General features: G+C 42.7%; 1 protein-coding gene across 3 annotated transcripts in view; it reads right to left on the reverse strand.

Annotated features, from left to right (window-relative positions):
- THADA (THADA armadillo repeat containing) overlaps positions 1 to 22,626 on the reverse strand; it is a 313,338-nt gene that overhangs the window by 148,984 nt on the left and 141,728 nt on the right. For all 3 annotated transcript variants that reach the window (XM_060247508.1, XM_060247518.1, XM_060247527.1), the window contains exon 29: positions 18,091 to 18,259. In XM_060247508.1, coding sequence (XP_060103491.1) covers positions 18,091 to 18,259 — 169 coding nt within the window. The remainder of the gene's footprint in view (positions 1 to 18,090; positions 18,260 to 22,626) is intronic.

Raw genomic sequence — 22,626 nt, forward strand, 5'->3', positions numbered from 1 at the left:
CAACTGACACAAAAGGAATGTTCATTCACAGCAGGGAGGGGACAGTTCAATAGCAGCAGATAGACTGATACTATACAATGTATCAAGCCCCCTTTCACCTGCAAATACTCTTCACTCTTTCTATTCAAATTAGGCTACAGTGTGCTCATATAATAGAACGAACTCTATTCTGTCCTATGGGTCCATAGGACACAAAGGACTCCATTCTATCCTATCAGCCCATTGGACAAAATGGACTCCATTCTGTCCAATGGGCCCACTGGACAGATTGGAATCCATTCTATACTATGGGCTCATAGTGGGAGGGAGTGAAAGGGAGGCATGCAGTCCACCTGTCAGTTGCTTGTTCTAAGAGGCAGGGAGCCATTAGAAGGCTCCCTTTTGCTCCCCCACTGCCTGCAAGTGGAAGGGAATGAAAGGGAGGCTTCTAATGGCTGCCTACCTTAAGAACATAAGAGAAGCCATGTTAGATCAGGCCAATGGCCCATCCAGTCCAACATTCTGTGTCACACAGCGGCCAAATATATATATATATATATATATATATATATATATATATATATATATATATATATATATATATATATATATATATATATATATATATATATATATAAACACACATACACACTGTGGCTAATAGCCACTGATGGACCTCTGCTCCATATTTTTATCTAACCCCCTCTTGAAGGTGGCCATGCTTGTGGCCGCCACCACCTCCTGTGGCAGTGAATTCCACATGTTAATCACCCTTTGGGTGAAGAAGTACTTCCTTTTATCCGTTTTAACTTGTCTGCTCAGCAATTTCATCGAATGCCCACGAGTTCTCGTATTGTGAGAAAGGGAGAAAAGTACTTCTTTCTCTACTTTCTCCATCCCATGCATTATCTTGTAAACCTCTATCATGTCACCCCTCAGTCGACGTTTCTCCAAGCTAAAGAGCCCTAAGCGTTTCAACCTTTCTTCATAAGGAAGGTGTTCCAGCCCTTTTCTTTCACTCCTTTCTCCCCAACTTTTCCATAATTCTCCCTTCCTTTCATTCTTTCTGTCTTCTTCTTTCATTCTATCTTCCTTCTCATTTTTTCTCACTCCTTTCTTCCCTTTTACCTCTCCCTTCTGTTTTCTCTCATTCTTTCTCTGTATCTGTCTTTCTATTTCATTCTGTATACCTTCCTTCCATTTTTCTTTCTCCCCATCTTTTTCCTACTGTTCTTTCTCTCTCTCTTTTTCTTTCATTCTGTTTGTCTATCTTCCTTCCTTTCTGTCACCTACACATTCATCACACACATGATATTTTGCTAGGGCCTGCTGTATTTCTTCCTACAACGGGCTTTACTGCTAGTGATATTATAAAGCTGCTGCCTTCAGGCTGGACCGTATAGTCTGATTAACTCATCTGTAATGTGAAAACTATGCTACACATCTGCTGAACTTGGTTCCTGCCTGCTCCATCTTTGGACTTGTGCCTTGCTTCCCTCCTGGATTGTCTTGCGGACAGCTAATCAAGTTTTTGCTACAGATTCATTGCCCTCTACAAGCCATTGGTGACTTCCTGAACCTAGTTTGATTGTACACTATTCCATCCTTGCCTGACCCCACCTTCTTGCTTGACAAAACAATTCATTCAACACTCATTTGTGGCAAATGCATCTTTAAGGATCTATTTGCATAAAATGTGGCATTCAAAGTATGTTGTACAATCTTTTACCTATGCTGTCTTCATATTCTGGGGATTTTCCAGAGCTCCAGCAGAACCACGTTTCCTGCTTAAGACACAGTGCTAACCTGGGTTTGCAGAAACACTCCACTCAGTAACTGCCTTTTCAGCATGGGAGGGGGGATTTATTGTTTCAACTAAACCAAATTCTGAATATACTCCTTGGCTCACTTTGTAATTACCTTGGCTGTTCTGAGTTCTCTCAGAGAAAGCCTGGCTACTTCTAAACTTTCTCTAACAAAACTCTAGCCTTACTTGCCAATACCATCCTTTTCCCAAGCAAAATTACTGCTGTGAAGGCAAACCAATGGTGGGATAGCCTGGCTGGTAAAAGCAGAGGCTTAATTAATTAAACCTGGAGGTAATGGGAATTTTAATTTTCATGCATCCGAGTACAATGAATGTATGTGAGCATGCTCATGAATGCCTAGGCCTTCTTTAACTCAAAACCAACTAGCCTGGAGTCATTTAATGAGAGTTTAGTTCCACAGAATTCAAAAAGATGACAGGTGACTAAAGGTGAAAGTCTCAACTTTGTATTGGCACAATATATTCCCTACTTCACATGCAGATTTCTACAAAGATGTGAAGGTGGCGGCGGGGATACATTTTTTCCTCACAAGGACTTTCCCGCCCATTTTTCCAACAGAAAAATGGTAAACTTGGCAAAGCAAAGAGGAAAATAATGAAATATTTTCTCTTTTCACATGAGTGAAATAAATAAGAACTTGCTCAGAATATGTGGCATGAAGATAATCTACAGCATTAGTAAATAACTCCTATTTTCAAATATAGCTTTATTTTTAGATGCTCATGCAACTACTTTTGTCCATAATTAATATGCCAGATTGTGCATGTGATTTCAGCACTTTCATGGTTAAACTCCGTATCCAAATATGCTGCTAGCCTTAACTATGACTGTATCTGTTCAAATCACACTTAATTTTCTTTAGCATAAAATTTGTATTATATGTTTTCAGTTTTTAGTTTTTCCTGCCTCTCAGATGGCAAAAACTAGGATACATACGCCAGTGTGGCACAGGATGTAGTGGTCTGAAATTCTGTCTCTAGTACTATATATATTTGCAGTTTTACTTGTAAAAAACTATGACATGTATATTTCTAAATTTCATAAATATGCAAAATAATACTATTTAAAGAAGTTCTAAATGTTTCATTTTATGTTGTTGAAGCAATAAAATAAGTTGGAGTTGAAGTTTTTAATATATTTCAATTTCTCTCCCAAACTCCCTTTGGGGGAAAAGAACAGTTGCACCCATGACTTCACAATTTCCAGGTATTTTAAATCACTAGCCATCTGTAGGATATATAATCCCTTTTCATTCGGCTAGTCCTTTTACCAGGTGACATTATTTACCTGCACATCATGAAAAGCTTCAGCTGCCACTGTTTGTGTTAAACTTCTATTAAAAAGAAACAACATTTTTATTCAAGACTGTGCTAATATATTATTTGTAGTGCACCATCAATGGGCATATATTCCTGGTTAATTCATTCCATTGCATTTGTGCAATATATAGTTATAAGACCATCCTCAACATCCACTGGAGTGATTTTGTGACCAACACTGAAGTCCTCAAGCGGGCAGAGGTTACAAGCATCGAGGCATTGCTGTTGAAGATGCAGCTGCGTTGGGCAGGGCATATCTCCAGGATGGAAAACCACCGCCTTCCCAAGATTGCCCTGTATGGCGAACTTTCCACCGGCCATCGAAATAGAGGGGCACCAAAGAAGAGGTACAAGGACTCCTTGAAGAAATCCCTTGGTACCTGTTGCATTAACCATCACCAGTGGTCTGACCTAGCCTCAGATCGCAAAGCATGGAGGCATACCATCCACCAGGCTGTCTCTTCCTTTGAGAACGCACGCATAGCTGGTCTTGAGGACAAAAGGAGATCGAGGAAGAATCGTACTGCTACAGCACCAACCCCAAATCAGACTTTTCCCTGCAGCCACTGTGGCCGGACCTGCCTGTCCCGCATTGGTCTTGTCAGCCACAAGCAAGCCTGCAACAGACGTGGACTACTGCACCTTTCTTAAATCTTCGTTCGCAAAGTCAAGCCGAGAGAGTTATAAGACTAGCATGTTTGCACAAGGATGGTATCTGAATGACTGTATAAAGGTTCCATGTAAAAATTTTAAGAGCCCATACAAAACCACTACCATTTTTATTTAGGTAAATATTTTTCTCTGTACTTGACACTAATATTTCTTCATCCAAACTTCAAAGAAAAGGTTATCTTGGACAATAAGAATTAAGCCAAGAAGAGGAGCAGCTGCAAGGAAGTTGCAACGAAAAACATTTAATTATAATGGTTTTACTGCTTTGATCTCTAGGTAATATAACATTCATTCACAATATCAGCCTTAATAAATCAGCTATGAACTAGCATACTTTAAAGACTGCTGCCAAATCAAATAAGAGAAGTAATACATAATGAACAATATTTCTGTTCCAGAAGGACAAGTTTAGTTAACCGAGTGTTCTGGGAGCCAGAATGCATATTATATGAAGGATTCCCACAGAAGATGCAGCCTGTTGTTGCAAGATACAGAGCTGTCCCACAAATCACTGACAGCGCCTGTTTCCCAAACAGGCTGTAGATGTTCTCGGAGCACCAAAACTTGGAAACAACAAGGTATTTTTCAGTTGCAAAAACAAAGCCGAGAAGGAAAACTGGAAGGACAGTGATGAGCCACATAACTAAATTAAACTAAACACCAAATAAATGTATGACTTAATACTGAATACATTAATGTACCCTAAAAGCAAATCATAGAACAGAAAAACTGTTTAAAATTATGCAATGTCCAAATCAGCCAATGTTTTCAGTTGACAAATACCTAGCACTAGTTTTATACTTTGTTCACCTTTACTATCTCAAACAAAACCATTTTTCTTTTGGTTTTTAGGGGGGGGGGAATTAATACAGAAACAGTCAACACTGAAATAGACCACAATCCACCAGAATCTACTACCAAATCAAGCCCTCAAGAAAAAAAAATCTATTGTTTCTGCTCTGTTTCCTGTGTAGGGATGGACACAAATTGCATTTTTGAAGTTAGTTTTGGTTTGTGGTTGAACCACAAACCAAACCAGTTTGTGGTGGTTTGTGATCCTTGCTTTCAGCTCCCTGTCCATTTTGGTAGGGAGCAGAAAGCAGGTATTTCCCCATAAAAAGAATCAATGTCATAGAATTACAGAATTCTGGACTTCCAGGGTCATCTAGTCCAACTCTCTGCACAATGCAGGAAATTCCCCCCCCCCACACACACACACACACTTATACCCAGTGGCCTGTGTTCCAGCTTTTCTATATCCTTCTTAAATTGTGGTGCCCAAAATTGAACACAATACTCTAGGTGAGGTCTACCAGAACACAGTAAAGTGATATCATCGCTTTGTGTGATATGGACACTATACTTTTGTTTATACAGTCCAAAATCACATTTGCCTTTTGAAACAAATACATTATCCTTGGCAAAATATTCATTTTGATTGCAGCTATCCTGCCCAGTAAGGACAAGTTGAGTTTATTCCATTTCATCAAATCTTTGTCCATCTTACACCACAGTTTTTCATAATTGTTTTTGTATAAATCAATGTTCTTCATTGTTATCTCTATTCCAAGGTACCTAACTTTGGTTGTGACTTCACAACCTGTCACCTTTTGTAGTTCGTTTGTTTTATTTGGTTGCATGTTTTTACAGAGGAATTTCGATTTCTCCTTATTTATGTATAATCCTGCTAGTTCTCCGTATTCTTTTATCTTAGCTAACAGCAGTGGTGACACTTGAACCGGATTCTCCATTATGAACACTATATCATCTGCAAAAGCTTTATATTTATAAGAGAATCTTCTAATTTTTAGACCTTCTATTTTTTCATCTTTTTGAATTTGTTGTAACAAAATTTCAAGAGTCATTATAAACAACAATGGTGATAGCGGGCATCCTTGCCTTGTTCCTTTACTCACTTTCAATTCTTTGGTAAGGTCTGCATTTATACACAATTTTGCATGCTGATCTGTATATATTGCTCTTGTCATTTTTATAAATTGTTCCCCTAAATTAATTTTTTCCATTACCGCAAACATAAAGTCCCAATTTAAGTTGTCGAAGGCTTTCTCTGCGTCAACAAAAAATAAGGCCACTTCTTTTTCCGGGTGCTTTTCATAGTATTCCACAACATTAATAACAGCTCTTACATTGTCCCTTATTTGTCTTTTAGGAAGAAATCCCGCTTGGTCTTTGTTTATAAAGTTGGTCAGGTATTGTTTCAGTCGCTCTGCTAAAATTCTTGTATAGATCTTATAGTCATTATTCAACAATGAGATTGGTCTATAATTTTTTACGTTTGTGCTATCTTTATCTTCCTTAGGAATCAGAGAGACTACAGCTTCCCTCCAGGTCTTTGGGATTTTCCCTTCTTCTCTTATCGTGTTTAACAACTTCAACAGTTTGGGTGTTAATTCATCCTTGAGAGATTTGTAAAATTTTGACGTGAATCCATCTGGCCCTGGAGCTTTACCCTCTTGCATTGCTTTTATTGCTGCTTCTATTTCAATTTTCTCTATTGGGTCATTGGGTCATTTAATATCTTTTTCATATGTTCCGTCAAAGGTGCCACCTGAATGTTTCGTAGATACTCTTCCACTTTTTCTTTACTTACATTCACACCCTTGAAATTTGCATAGTATTTAAAGAATTCTCTTTTAATTCCTTCTTGATCCACTACTGTTTTCCCATTTGCCATGATTTTATTTATAGTCTTATTTTCTTTCCTTTTTTTTAATTGCCAGGCCAGGTATTTACCAGGTTTGTTTGCACTTTCAAACGATTTCTGTTTCAAATTTTTTAAATTCCATTCTAATTCTTTATTCAGCAAATGTTTAACTTGGGATTGTAATATCGTAATTTCTTTTATTAATTTTTTCTTCCCTGGTCTTTTTTTTAAGTCCTTTTCTTTTTTATCTATTTCATTTTGCAGTGCTGACAGCCTTTCTTCTCTTGCTCTTTTGTCTTTATTATTCAATGTAATTAATATACCCCTCATTACTGCTTTATAAGTGTCCCATACTGTTGGATATTCCATATCATCCGTTTCATTTATTTGGAAGAATGCTGCAGTCTCCTTTTCTAAGAATGATACAGTGTCTTTATTTTGTAGTAAATCCTCATTAATTCTCCATCTTCTTGATTTTCTTTGCAATTTTGTTGACCAGCATATTGGATTATGGTCCGCCCAAACCTTTGGAAGAATCTCAATTTTTTTTGTTATGAGGCCCAAGCCTTGGGAACCCCACAACATGTCAATTCTGGAAAAAGAATTATGCCTTGCTGAGAAAAATGTATAGTCTCTTACCTCAGGGTTGAACTTTCTCCAAATGTCTTCTAGATTTTCCTGTTTAATCAACTCAAAGAAAGAATTGGGCAGCTTCCCTTCTTTATCATTCTTCTTTGGACTTGATCTGTCAAGGTTATTTTGTATTGTCCCATTAAAATCGCCCATCATCAATACCTGCCAAGGATAATGTATTTGTTTCAAACCATCCCGATTGTAAAAGAAGCAAAACAATTCAACAAATGGCAAAAGAAAATCTCTGATTTCATTTGGGCCGGAAAGAAACCAAGGATAAAGATGAAGATCTTAACGGATGCCAAAGAGAGAGGAGGTTTTCAACTTCCCGATCTAAGACTATACCACGATGCAGTTTGTTTGACATGGATAAAAGATTGGATAATGCTGTTAGATAAAAAACCTTTGTGGTTAGAAGCTCACGGAAATAGATTCGGCTGGCATGCATACATGTACTATGGGAAGAATAAAATGGATGGTTTTTTCTCTCACCACTATGTCAGAAATACATTACTAAATACTTGGATAAAATACAAGAAATACGGGGACGAGAGAAAACCATTATGGATAGTGCCAGCAGAAGTAATAAAAATAACAGCTGATTCTGAAGAAAAAAGAGAAATGTCATATAACCAACTGCTTAAGATTCAAGGAGACAAAATTGAATTAAAAACCTCAGAAGAGCTAAATAACAATTATGATTGGTTTCAAATGCAACAAATTAAAAGTTTGATGGAAAATGACATAAAATCAGAGGGGATTAGACGAGAACAAACAGAACTGGAAAGAGTCCTGTTAGGTGACAATGAAAAATTGATATCAAAAGTATATAAGTTATTATTGAAATGGTCTACAGAAGAAGAAGTAGTAAAGTCTCAAATGGTCAAATGGGCAATTAATGTGAATAGAGAAATACAAATGGAAACATGGGAGCACCTCTGGAAGAACTCAATGAAGATATCAACTTGTCAAAGCATTAAGGAGAACTGTTTTAAAATGATGTATAGGTGGTATATGACTCCGAAAAAATTGGCTAAGATAAGTAAGAAAATGTCGGATAGATGTTGGAAATGTAAAAAACATGAAGGTTCTTTCTTCCATATGTGGTGGACATGTGAAAGAGCGAAAGAATTCTGGAAGATGATACAACAAGAAATCACCAAAATTTTGGGCTATGATTTTAAGAAAATTGCAGAGACGTTTTTACTTGGATTACAATTAGAAAAATACCCAAAAGAAGACAGGACTTTAATTTGGTACCTGTTATCAGCTGCTAGGACTTTGTACGCGCAGCTTTGGAAGCAAGAAAAAATACCAGAGAAATGGGAATGGACCATGAAAGTTTTATCATGGTGTGAAATGGACAAATTAACCAGAACACTAAGAGACTATGATTTAGAGATATTCAAAAGGGAGTGGAGAAAATTTAAAGGATATATGGAGAAAACTTGGAAAGTAAAGAAATATTGGACATTTTTTTAGTTGTAAGAATATATATACGGAACTTTGAGCAATCAGAAGTGCCTTTAGTATGGATTTGAACTTATAACCTCGGGGAAGTCAACATTGGAGGGAGGGGGGATGGAAATGTCATATGGGTTAATGTGAAAAAAAAGAAAAAATTAAGAAATAGATAAGCTTTGTAACCATATGCTACCAATAAATTGTTTAAAACTCAAAATCACATTTGCCTTTTTAGCTACCACATCACACCGCTGACATGTTCAGTCTATGGTACACTAAGGCCCCTAGATCCCTTTTCACACATACTACTCCCAAGAGAAGTCTCCCATCCTATAATGATGCATTGGGTTTTTCCTACCTAAACACAGAACTTTGCATTTATCCCTGTTAAAATCCATTCTATTTGTTTTAGCTCAATTTGCATTGTAGAGGATTCTAAGACACATTGCAGAGTGCTAAGAGTCCATAAAGTGCACGTGCCTCACTGCTGGTCTACTGGGTGTTACTACTTCTCTGTGCCAATTGTATGCCCTAGAACACGAATGATCATTTGGCACCAGTCAGCTGGCAAAAGTTAAATTTCAAGCCTGTGCCTAGAAATGGTTGCTTCTCACCTTCCCACCCCTCCAATTAAGTCATAAGTAACACACTTTCATATCATGCTGGAAGAGGAGTCACCAAGTAAAACAATTGGTCCAAAAGAAATAGAAGTATTTGTGGTGTTTATGATCTGGGCGAGCAAGGTGCCCTCGAAATTGCAGAAACACCCATAGAAATATAACCTAGGCCGTTAAGAATACATAACTGAATGATAGAGCACCTGCCAATTTAGCCTACATCATGCTGAACACTCACCAAGCTGTTCAGCTCTTGCGCAAAGAGCACAAACTGTCTGATGGGGACTCACAGCATCTGTGCATGCACATAAATACAATCATTTTCCCTTCCCGTCCAATTGTTTAAATTTTAAAAAATCAAGATCACATTTGAAGTAAAAAAAATTAAAATAAACCTTTTACACTTAAAAGCTGGGTGTCCATATGAAGAAGAAGAAGATATTGGATTTATATCACGCTCTCCACTCCGAAGAGTCTCAGAGCGGCTCACAATCTCCTTTACCTTCCTCCCCCACAACAGACACCCTGTGAGGTGGGTGGGGCTGGAGAGGGCTCTCACAGCAGCTGCCCTTTCAAGGACAACCTCTGCCAGAGCTATGGCTGACCCAAGGCCATGCTAGCAGGTGCAAGTGGAGGAGTGCAGGTGCAGGTGGAGGAGTGGGGAATCAAACCTGGTTCTCCCAGATAAGAGTCTGCACACTTAACCACTACACCAAACTGGCTCCCCAGTTTGAACATTAATGCTACTGAACTTCCAAAGAAGTTCTCACACAACCCCATGGGAATTTCAGCTTATCCTCCTATAATTAATTTTTTCAAAATGGCTTTCAACTATTTAAATGGCTTTTATACTGACAATGATAGTAGAAGCATATTAACACTGCTATTCTTAGCAGAGCTGCATTCTTCTAAACCCATTGACTTCAATGGCATTAGAAGTACCCAGATTTTTTTGGGGGGGGGATCTTCCACAATCTCTGCCTCCTAGGACTTCCTCGGGCAATCTATTACCATGCCCAGGGCTTTTTTGGAGCAGGAATGCACAGGAACGTGGTTCTGGCTGGCTTGGTGTCAGGGGGTGTGGCCTAATATGTAAATGAGCTCCTGCTGGAAAAGCCATGTGTGAAACAATGGTGGCATCAAGGGGTGTGGTCTAATATGCAAATGAGTTCCTGCTGGGCCTTTTCTACCAAAAAAAGCCCTGACCATGCCTAAAGACTGGGGAAATGAATGCTCTGTGCTTTAAAAGTTTGCCACTTCAAATGATTCAACCAAGATTCTCCTGGGAAGAGGGGAGGAGAGTAATTTTCCCTAGTTCTAAGGTGCAAACACAGCCAACTTGCTTCAATACACAAGCAAGAAAAGAATCCTATCCACAAATACTGATTTGCAAATACAGAGCTGCTCCACCTGGCATTCAAAGCAGACAGAAAACAGCAATGTCAGCATGGGCCGAGGTTCATCTCATGAGTTGATCACAGTCTATGAACAGGGGAAGTCTGCCCAATTAGCATGTAAAATTCTTAGCATGACCAGTCCATAATGAGCAGAGTTGGGAGAAGGTGACAGGGGTTTGTAGTAACTTGGTATAAAGCCGAGGAGTCCAGTGCTATACTATGCATATCCAGGGTCTCTCAATTAAAGTATCTATTGGGGAGGAGTATCCACCTTCCGAAATGGCCATTTGCTCCACAGGAACTGATCTCTGCCACCTGGAGATCAGTTGTAATAATGGGCGGTTTCCAGCCACCACTTGGAGGTTGATGAAAAATAAACAACCATGATATATTCACAAAAAGCCAGGACTCATGGTGAGTCAGGCCCTGGCTTCCTTCATATTGTCTTACTATAGATTTTTAAAGATACATTATATCCTTACTATGGATGTTGGTGATAAAAGGATGTGAGGGTCTCTGAGTGCTTCAAAGCTGGCCAACAAATATTAAAAGGCATGAATAAAAAGGTGTTCAGAAGCTGCAGCTAGCGTAGAATGCTGCACCTAGTCAGGGCCAACTACTACAAGCATGTCACCCTGAACTGTATTTAATTACACCAACTACTAATCCATTCCTGGGCATTTGTTGTTTAAAGCCCAATATGGCTTGAGACTGGGGTATCTGAAAGACTGTCTTCCCCCTTATGTTCCTGCCCAGGAATTAAGATCATGCAGAGAAGCCCTCCTGACTGTCCACCAATCAAATAAGCTTGTATGGTAGGCACACGAGGGAGGGCCTTTTTATTTATTGGCAGTCTTAATTGAAGATTTTATATTGTGGTCTTTTTTGTGCTTTTTATAATCATTGTTTTATTTATATTGTAAGCTTCCCTGAGGTAGAAGTTGCTTCCCTGCAAGGTAGAAAGTTGGCTAATGAAAACATGCCCCCCCCCAAGCCCCAAGAGTGGCTGAAGACCACAGCTTTGGGCAAAGTAAGGGGATTCCTTGGCAATTCTTTATTTTAATTAACACAGAACACCTATAAAAGCAGCTGGTTGGTATGTGATCATCTGGGCTTCCTTATTCTCTTCCCCTCTGTCTCTTGAGAGCAGATAAGACAGCTGAGTTGCCTGGGGATATGCATTCACAAGGAATCCTGACCTCCTTATGGGATCTCCCTTTTTCCTTCTCTGTGAGCCAAAGTTCTCTCTCCATTCTATACAGACATCATGTTTTCTGGCCTAGCTGCCAGGATGCCTGGACTTCCAGTTCTCACACACATCTACACTCGGGCATAGGTCAAGCTGCCAGCTCCCTGCAAGGCCTATGTGAGCTGTTTGGGCCTCAAGGCAATGCTCCTGCAAACAGGCCCTAACCCAGCAAGAAGGACTCCCAGCCTGCTATCATGCGCAAGTCCCCAGCTCTGCGGAACAAGAGATCGCACGGCCGCCATGAGCAGTCCCAAAACTGGGTACACAGCCTTAAGTGCTGCAGAAAACTTATAGACCACTCATTGTTCTTATAGTAGGTAATTGATATATTTTTTATCCTTCGTGCTGTTTCTGTGAAAATATTAAAATGGTGCATAAAAAGCACTCGTTAAGAACAGAAGAGAAGCCATGTTGGATAAGGTCAATCGCCCATCCAGTCCAACACTCTGTGTCACACAGTGGCCAATATGTGTGTGTGTGTGTATACACACACACACACACATATATATATACACTATGGCTAATAGCCACTGATGGACCACTGCTCCATGTTTTTATCCAATCCCCTCTTGAAGCTGGCTATGCTTGTAGCTGCCACCACCTCCTGTGGCAGTGAATTCCACATGTTAATCACCCTTTGGGTGAAGAAGTACTTCCTTTTATCCATTTTACCCTGACTGCTCAGCAATGTCATTGAATGCCCACGAGTTCTTGTATTGTGAGAAAGGGAGAAAAGGACTTCTTTCTCTGCTTTCTCCATTCCATGCAAAATCTTGTAAACGTCTACATGTCACCCCACAGTCGACGTTTCTCCAAGCTAAAGAGCCCCAAAGTGTTTTAACCTTTCTTCAAAGGGAAAGTGTTCCAAAGCTTTAAGCATTCTAGTTGCCCTTTTCTGCACTTTTTCCAATGCGATAATATCCTTTTTGAGGTGCAGTGACCAGAATTGTACACAGTATACCAAATGAGACTGCACCATCTATTTATACAGGGGCATTATGATACTGGCTGATTTGTTTTCAATTCCCTTCCTAATAATTCCCAGTATGGCATTGGCGTTTTTATTGCAATCACACACTGTCTTGACATTTTCAGTGAGTTATCTACCACGACCCCAAGAGCTCTCTCTTGGTCAGTCTCTGCCAGTTTACAACCCATCAACTTGTATTTATAGCTGGGATTCTTGGCCCCAATGTGCATTACTTTGCACTTGGCCACACTGAACTTCATCTGCCATGTTGACGCCCACTCACCCAGCCTCAACAGATCCCTTTGGAGTGCCTCACAATCCTCTCTGGTTCTCACCACCCTGAACAATTTAGTGTCATCTGCAAACATGGCTACTTCACTGCTCACTCCCAACTCTAAATCATTTATGAACAAGTTAAAGAGCATGGGACCCAGTACTGAGCCCTGCGGCACCCCACTGCTTACCATGCTCCACTGCAAAGACTGCCCATTTATAACTCTCTGCTTCCTATTACTCAGCCAGTTTTTGATCCACAAGAGGACCTGTCCTTTTACTCCATGACTCTCAAGCTTTCTAAGGAGCCTTTGATGAGAAACTTTATCAAAAGCTTTCTGGAAGTCAAGGTAAACAACATCTATCGGGTCTCCTTTGTCCACATGTTTGTGCACCCCCTCAAAGAAATGTAACAGGTTAGTGAGGCAAGATCTTCCCTTACAGAACCCATGCTGAGTCTTCCTCAATAACCCGTGTTCATCAATGTGCCTACTCATTCTGTCCTTGATAATGGTTTCTACCAACTTTCCTGGTATTGAAGTCAGACTGACTGGCCTGTAATTTCCCGGATCTCCTCTGGAACCCTTTTTAAAGATGGGGGTGACATTTGCTACCTTCCAGTCCTCAGGAACGGAGGCAGATTTCAATGAAAGATTACAGATTTTTGTTAGAAGATCCACAAGTTCAACTTTGAGTTCCTTCAGAACTCTCGGATGTATGCCATCCGGACCCGGTGACTTATTAGTTTTTAATTTGTCTATCAGTTGTAGGATCTCCTCTTTTGTCACCTCAATCTGACTCAGGTCTTTCAACACCCCTCCCAAAATTAGTGGTTCTGGGGCGGGCAAAAAGTTCTCATCTTCCACAGTGAAGACGGAGGCAAAAAATGCATTCAGCTTCTCAGCCATTTCCCTATCCTCCTTCAGTAATCCTTTTACCCCATGGTCATCCAAGGGCCCCACTGCCTCCCTGGCTGGTTTCCTGCTTCTAATATATTTGAAGAAATTTTTATTGTTGGTCTTTATGTTTTTTGCAATATGCTCCTCATAGTCCCTTTTTGCCTGCCTGATCAGAGTCTTGCATTTGAGTTGCCACAGCCTGTGTTCCCTGTTATTAATCTCACTTGGATTGGTTTTCCACCGCTTAAAGGAGTCCTTCTTACCTTTTACAGCTTCCATTACTTTGTTTGTTAACCATGCAGGACTTTCCTTATACCTGTTTGTGCCTTTCCTAACTTGTGGTATGTATTTTATCTGAGCTTCTAGGATTATAGTTTTAAATAGTGTCCAAGCTTCCCCAAGGGTTTTGACCGTATTTACCTTTCCTTTCAGTTTCCTCTTCACATGCCTCATCATCTCAGAGAATTTACCCCTTTTAAAGTTAAACGTGGTTGTGGCGGTCTTTTTGGGCAACTCCCTATTTATACAAACGGTGAAATCAATAACATTATGGTCACTGCTCCCAAGCAGCGCAATCACTTTTACATCTCTCACCAAGTCTTGGGCATTACTTAGGACCAAATCCAAGATAGCCCCACCCCTGGTAGGTTCTGAGACCATCTGCTCCATAGCACAGTCATTGAGAGCATCAAGAAACTCAATCTCTTTCTCTTGACCAGAACACATATTGACCCAATCAATCTGCGGATAGTTAAAATCACCTATTACGACACAGTTTTTACGTTTAGCTGCTATCTTTAAGTCTTCCATCATATTATAATCGTCCTCTCTCTTTTGATTTGGTGGGCGATAACAAACTCCCGTAGTTAAATTTCCTTTTGGGCCCTCTATTTCAACCCAAAGCATTTCTAAAAGGGAATCTAATTCTCTGACCTCAGTCTTACTGGACCGTATATCCTCTCTGACATACAGAGCCACCCCACCTCCAACCCTTCCCTCCCTATCCTTCCGATATAACATATCCAGGAATCACCATGTCCCACTGATTCTCCTCATTCCACCAAGTTTCTGAAATTCCCACAATGTCTATGTTTTCTCCCAACACTAAACATTCCAATTCACCAGTGTTACTTCGAACACTTCTAGCATTTGCATACAAACATCTATAATTTCCCAGGCAAGCTAGGCCTGCCACCTTCCTCCTGCCGCCTCGAGACTCTGGCAGACAGTCCATACTGTTTGTCACCATCACACTGGAGAACTCTGATCCGTTACCCGGTAGAAAAATAGCAGCCAACCCTTCATCTCTTTGAGATGAGTCCTCCCGAACCAGAGACATTCCATCTCCTGTTGGCTTTCCCCCAAGATTTAGTTTAAAAACTGCTCTGCCACCTTTATGATTTTAAGCGCCAGCAGCCTGGTTCCATCCGGGGACAAGTGGAGACCGTCTCTTTTGTACAGCTCCCGCTTGTTCCAGAAAGCATCCCAGTGACTAACAAACTTAAACCCTTCCTCCTTACACCATCGTCTCATCCACACATTGAGACTTCTAATTTGTGCCTATCTCTCCTGCCCTGCACGTGGAACAGGTAGCACTTCTGAGAAGGCTACCTTGGAGGTCCTGGCCTTAAGTCTCCCACCTAGCAGCCTAAATTTTTCCTCCAGGACCTCATGACTGCATTTCCCCACATCATTGGTGCCAACATGCACCACAACCACAGGCTCCTCCCCAGCATTGTCTATCAACCTATCTACTACACGCGTAATGTCCGCTACCTTCGCACCAGGCAGGCCAGTCACCAACTACCAAAACCCCCCTCTCCCCTTGCCCAGGGATGGTTCCTTGGCACGAAAGGATTCCCACTCACCAACCGAAGAAGAGGTCCCTTCTGAGGGCACATTCCCCTTATCCTCAGCATGGTGCCGTTCCCTCTTGACCCTCACGCTCTCTGGCAGCAACGGGGCTGCTACGTTCAGAGCGGGGCTCATCTAATACGCCCCCGAGAGTCTTCCCCAAGTACTTAAGTGACTGTCTCTGCTTCTCCAGGGCAGTCACCTTGGCCTCAAGGGTACGAACTCGTTCCCTGAGGACCAGGAGCTCCTTGCATCAAGCACACACCCAAGACTTCTGGTCCTTTGGGCAGATAGTCATACATGTGACACAGTGCAAAACACTGGAAAGCCCCCACCCCCCTGCTGGCATTCTATCTTCATATATATATTTAAAATATACAGTCCTCTTCAAATGCTGTTTAAGTGGCTCCCCTTCTGGAGGGTCAACTTACCTTATTGGGAGAACAAGGAAATTAGGGATATGGGATCCTGGTCCTTAGAGAGCCCCTAGGCGAAGAGCCACAGTCCAAGAGCCCTTTAGCTCTCTGGCAAGGCGCAGCTTAAAATGCAAAGAGGGTGAGCAGAGCCACTCCTAAGCAATCAGCAGCAATCACTCTCAATCACTTTCACCTTTAGCCCACTCAACCAAACAAACAGCAGTTCCCTAGCTATCACAACTCAGAATTTTAAGCAGTCCCACAAACCTCAGAATGAAGTCTTTCAAAACTCAGAAATTCTCAGCAACTTCTCCAGCTGTCTCAGCTATCAGAGCTTCTCTGCTCTGTTCTGCTCTCTCTCAGACCTCTGTGAGATGTCTCTTTTCAAATCACTTCTCCAAGTCAAGGCAACTGGCAGCTTGGAGAATTCATTTTAAGTTAAAGTTGCTTTCTTTCCACCTCTCCCTCACTCCTCCTTCCATCTTCCTTCCTTCCGGCTCTCAAACATATAACATTCATGTCTTGCAACTCTAAAACATCTGACAGTTATTCTATGTTGCTCTTATGTTAAGCAAGTTTGGCCACCCCTGGCTTAGAGGATCATTGGTGGCAACCCAAGAAAGGGCCTTCTCAGTTGTGGTACTGAAATCTTGGAACTCCTTCCCCAGAGAGATTCCCTCTGTTTTCCTCTATTGTTGTCTTTTTCCAGCAGGTGAAGACTTTTTTGTTTTGTTTGGAGTTCCTTCACTAATTCCTCCCTGTTTGTGTGTGTCTATATTATGTTAATTTTATATTAAGTTTATATTATTTAATGTTATATATATTTGTATTTTAAATGCTTTTTAAGGTCTTGATTTTTTAATTTTTTGTTTTAATGTATGCCACACTGGAACACTTAAACAGATATATATGTCCTTGCAAATATTAGTGTATACCACTAGTTAAAACAATATGCTAAACTGAAAAAGTTATTAAAGTACCCTCAGTTATGTTAATCCAGTGCTCCTATTGATAAATTACTTAAAATAGTTCAAGTGCTTTGTCTTAAAGAGTAGGAGAAATTCTAACTCAAATTTTCTACACCATTTAAGAAAATATTCATGGTTCTCTTTTTGGCAAAGGTTTTGAAGAACCTTTGGCACTAATTGTCCAAGGCCTCCTTCCTGTCATTTATCAGATTGAAATAGAAGTATCTGGAATGAAGAAATCATCATTCAGTATGAATTACCTTCATGGAGATAAGCATTAAACCATAAACTTATTAACTAATTAATTTTAATAAAAGCATAATTTGTTTTGTTCCATGGGAAGATGGCACTGTCTTCCCAAGCCCTGTTATTTATGTTTGCTTAGGTTTATATGACAAAGAAAAGGAAATCCTGATGCTGTTCCCAACACCAGCTTACAAGGGAAGAAATCAAATGATCACTTTTGTCACAGCCAGCTTTTAGTCAGAAGCCATTAGAAAAGCTCTACAACATGCTTCTGGAAGTTATTATCTGGAAACTTAGTAACAAGCAGGGAAAGAATGAATTGCCCATTGCCATCATTAGTGATGATTTTTGTTAGTATCTTGATAATGAGAATAATCTGGTCATTTGAAAAATACAACTGTGTTGCTGGAAACCAAGATCAAGATAATTCATACTACAGTATTCCCCAATTACTAAAGTTTTTGATTTTTTAGAAAGTTAATACATGAAGAAATCATATAACACACTATGCTACTGGGCACTAAAAAACTGAACATAACAAAATATTGGCATTTTTTCTGAGAAATGTCTATTACATTGTTTCCCTTTAAATATTGATCAACTCTGATAACAAATGCATTTTGCAACAGCCAAAACTTACTTGTACCAATGTTCCGTGAACAGCATTCTGTTTCACACAAGGATCAGTGCAGTCTGGTAGACCTACCAATAAAGATCTCACTGTCTGTGGTACCTGATTTATCATAATGAAAGGAACAAGGGCTCGACCAGCCATTTCACGGGAACGATACACAGCAGAGTGACCACATCTGGGAAGGAGAAAAAAGAGATTATAAAGTTTTTGATTTTTTTAGAAAGTTAATATACGAAGAAATCATTTTGTAATTTTGCAAAAACATACTACATAGCAGAAACAGCTTACAAAAAGCATGACTAGCTCTCTCATGAAGTACCTACCCTGATATGAGGATTCTAAGGGTAGCTTTACATGTTATAAACAGAAGCATGAGAAATAAGAGTTCATGCATCTCACTATGGAAATATACAAAAATGTTACAAATGAAGCATTACTAACCCTCACTTCCTCAGCATATGAAATGCACAGTGTTCTATATGCGCAGTGTTCTATACTGGTCATCCGGAGAACCCTTACAATGCGGACCAAAATATGAAGAACTCTGACCAGGAGCAGAGACCACCTGGCAACAAAAAACAGGAAAGACAGGTTGCTTACCTGTAACTGTAGATCTTCGAGTGGTCATCTGTGCATTCACACTCATGGGATAGTGCGCCTGCGCCGATCCCTGAATCGGTACCTGAAAAAACCCGGGATTTTTCCGCGCTCGGCGCCAATGGGCATGCGCAGGCGTCCCAATGCACATGCTCACCGGCGCCAGCGCGGGGATCCCGCCAGTTCCTTCCTGACTGCTGGAAGCTCCTACTGGAGGGAGACCGTCAGCAGTGGGGAAGGAGGGCGGGTAGTGTGAATGCACAGATGACCACTCGAAGATCTACAGTTACAGGTAAGCAACCTGTCTATCTTCTTCGTGGTCTCTGTGCTTCACACTCATGGGAGATTAACAAGCAAAGCATACCTGGAGGCGGGAAGACGGTCAACCTGAAGACACAGCTTGCAGCACCGCAGCTCCCAACCGAGTCCTCTGCTGAGCATGCACGTCCAGCGCGTAGTGCTTCATGAAGGCATGCGGAGAAGACCAGGTAGCCGCCTTGCAGACATCCGGAAGGGACACACCTTTCAGGAATGCCACCGACGTGGCCATCGCCCTTGTGGAGTGTCCACGAACAGGTCCAGGTAAAGGCTTCTTCGCCAACAAATAACAAAGTTTGATCGTCTCAGTAAGCCACTTGGAAAGTCTTTGAGACGAAATTTTGGACCCTAACTTGGGGGCAGAATAGGAGACAAACAGCTGGTTGTCCTTATGAAAACCCCGTGAACGATTCAAATAAAACAGAAGGGCACGCTTAACGTCTAATGCGTGCAGCCTGCGTTCCTCATCCGAGGAAGGGCTAGGGTAAAACGTGGGTAACCAAACTTCTAAATTGAGGTGGAACTGGGAAACCACCTTAGGGAGAAAAGTGATGTCTGGAGCTAAAGAGACCCCTGCTTCCCTAAAGGCAAGGTAGGGGTAATCACAACGCATCGCCGTGAGCTCCCCTGCACGACGTGCTGAAGTGATGGCAACTAAAAATGCAGTCTTCCAAGACAAAAGTTGTAGAGAACACGTTGCCATAGGTTCAAAAGGACGACGAGTCAACTTGTCCAGAACCAAAGTCAAGTCCCACAACTGTGGAGGGGATCTAGAAGGAGGATGAAGGCGGAACAGTCCCTTCATGAACCTTTTGGAATGAGGGTGAGCGAAGACAGAGTAACCCTCCACTGAGCCATGGAAAGCAGAGATAGCTGCCAAATAAACCTTGATGGAGGAGAAAACCAGTCCCTCATCCACCAAGGCCAAAAGAAACTCAAAAATTGCCGAAAGCCCAACAGAGTGGGGCGGCAAAGGGGAGTCAGCCACAAAGTTACTGAACTTCTTCCACTTCCTCTCGTAAGAGGCACGGGTGGAAGGTTTCCTGCTGCTTAGGAGGTCTTGCTGGACCCTGGTAGAAAAACCTAGTGGTCGATGAACCACGCTGTCAGCTTCAGGTGTGGCACGTTGTGGTGGAGTACGTGCCCGCCCTGGGCCGGTTCTGCCGGGAACTGGTAAAAGACCCCCCTCGACTGCTGGAGCAGGATCGAGAACCAGCTCTGACGGGGCCACCAAGGAGTCACCAGGATGCAACGCGGCCTCTCCTGCACTAGCTTGTGGACTACCCTCGTCAGCAGAGGTAGGGGTGGGAACATATAAAGGAACCAACCCCCCCCCACGGAAATAGAAGTCCGTCTCCCATCGAGGCTGGATCTGCACCTCCCCTGGCGCAGAACAAGGGGCACTTCTTGTTCCCCGCCGTGGCAAAGACATCTAACTGTGGGTAACCCCAGAGTTGGAACACCGGCTCTAGGAACCGCCACTGCAGTTCCCATTCGTGTGGGGAAGCTCCACCCCTGCTGAGAGTCCGCCTGTATGTTGAGGACCCCCAGCAGATGTGTTGCCTTCACAAAAGTGTCCCACTGGAGGCACTCCGTCCAGAGATCCATTGCCAGCGAGCACAACCTGCGAGACACTGTCCCTCCCTGCCTGTTTATATAGCACAGGGCCGTGGTATTGCCCGTAAGCAGTGCCACAGTCCTCCCCGCTAACAGTGGACGGAAAGAACGAAGGGCAAAGTGAACTGCCAGCAGTTCTAGGTAATTTATATGGCACCGACTCAGTTTCGGAGGCCATCGACCTCCCACACATAGATCCCCCAGGTGAGCTCCCCACCCCCACAGGGAAGCATCGGTAGCGATAGTCACAGTGGGGGTTGGAAGATGGAAGGGAGCCCCTTGGCAGATGTTGCTCTCCGATCCCCACCATTGCAGTGATTGGAGAGTCCCAGGTGGGATGGTGAACCTCTTTTGAGGTGAGTCTATGAGAGGGCGAAAATGGCACAAGAACCATAGCTGTAGCCCCCTCATTTGTAGCCTTGCGAAACGTAGCACGCTTGTCGTCGCAGCCATCAGCCCCAGCATCCGCTGGAGCTGCTGGGCCGTGCCCCACTGCCGCCTTTGAAGTAGCTGTACCAGACTGATGATGTCCTTTGCTCTCTGGGAAGGAAGGAATGCTCAGTGTTGATCTGTGTCCAACAGAGCCCCTATGAACTGAACTGTCCTTGACGGAGTAAGATGAGATTTCTCCAGGTTGACCTGCAACCCCAGGGTGTCGAGAAGACGCAGGGTGATGGCAATGTGTGTTGTTAGACTCTCTCTCGACTTCGCCACAAGAAGCCAGTCGTCGATGTATGGGAAGACAACGACTCCCTGAAGACGAAGGTGGGCAGCCACCAAGCTCATCAGCTTCCTGAACACCCGAGGAGCAGTAGACAGTCCAAACGGCAGGGCCCTGAACTGGAAGTGCCGAGCACCCACTGCAAACCTTAGGAAACGCCTGAACGCAGGGTGAATGCTGACATGAAAGTAGGCATCCTTGAGGTCCAGGGTCGCCATCCAGTCCCCTTGATTGATGAGGGGCAGGATTGTTTGCAACGTGGCCATTCTGAACTTCTGGTACAGAATGAATTTGTTCAGACTCCGGAGGTCCATGATAGGCCTCAGGCCCCCGTCCCGTTTGGGGACCAGAAAGTAGCGGGAGTAGAAGCCTCCTGTCCTGGCCTCGGTGGAACTACCTCTATGGCTTGTTTCTGGAGGAGGTTGTTCACCTCCGCCAGCAGAGGTGGGGAAGCGGGAGTGGTAACTACCACGGACTGATTCGGGGACTGAACAAACTCTATTTTGTAGCCCTCTTTTACGATGGACAGAGCCCACCTGTCTGTGGAGATCAACTCCCAGGCAGGCAGGAAAGGGCGTAGGCGGATGGATGAGCCAACAGTGGGGGCGATGACGCGTGCTTGCGGGAAGTCAAACCCCCTGCTTCTGGGGGCGAGCCCCCTTAGACTTGTTGGAAGGCTGGGTCCCGTAACGGTTCCTGCCGTTACCCAAATAGGAGGGTCGTTCAGTCTGTACAGGGCGAGGACGCCATTGTTCAGGGGAGAACCTCTGGTAAGGCTTCTTGGTCCAGGGCTTAGGCCATTGTTTGGATCTGGAAGCCTTGGGGGTAGATTGGACGCCCAAATTTCTAGATGTTTTAACACTCTTGTCGAACTCTTGCAGCGCCATGTCAGTCGTGGTGCTGAAGAGCCCGTCCCCTTCAAAGGGTAGGTCCTCGATGAAGGTTCTTGTGTCTTGGTGGAGTGCCGTCGACCTGAGCCAGGAGTGGCGTCGAATGCAGACTGCAGAGGTGATGGCTTTGGCCGAAGCTTCCACCATATGTTTCGCTGCAGCCAGTTGTTGTCTGGCCACAGTGAGACCTTCCTTCTGCAACTTCATTGCAGCAGCCTTCTTATCCTCGCTTAGTGAAGAGAGGAAGGGGGAGAGTTGTTCCCACACGGCATACTGGTATCTAGCCATGCAGGCAGCACAGTTAGATACCTTGATGCCGAGTGCCCCCGTTGAATAGACCTTGCGACCCATCCCATCAATCTTCCTCCCTTCCTTGTCCAGTGGGGAGGAATGGACCTT

Source organism: Heteronotia binoei, chromosome 1 (assembly GCF_032191835.1).
Source record: "Heteronotia binoei isolate CCM8104 ecotype False Entrance Well chromosome 1, APGP_CSIRO_Hbin_v1, whole genome shotgun sequence".
NCBI classification, from domain to species: domain Eukaryota; kingdom Metazoa; phylum Chordata; class Lepidosauria; order Squamata; family Gekkonidae; genus Heteronotia; species Heteronotia binoei.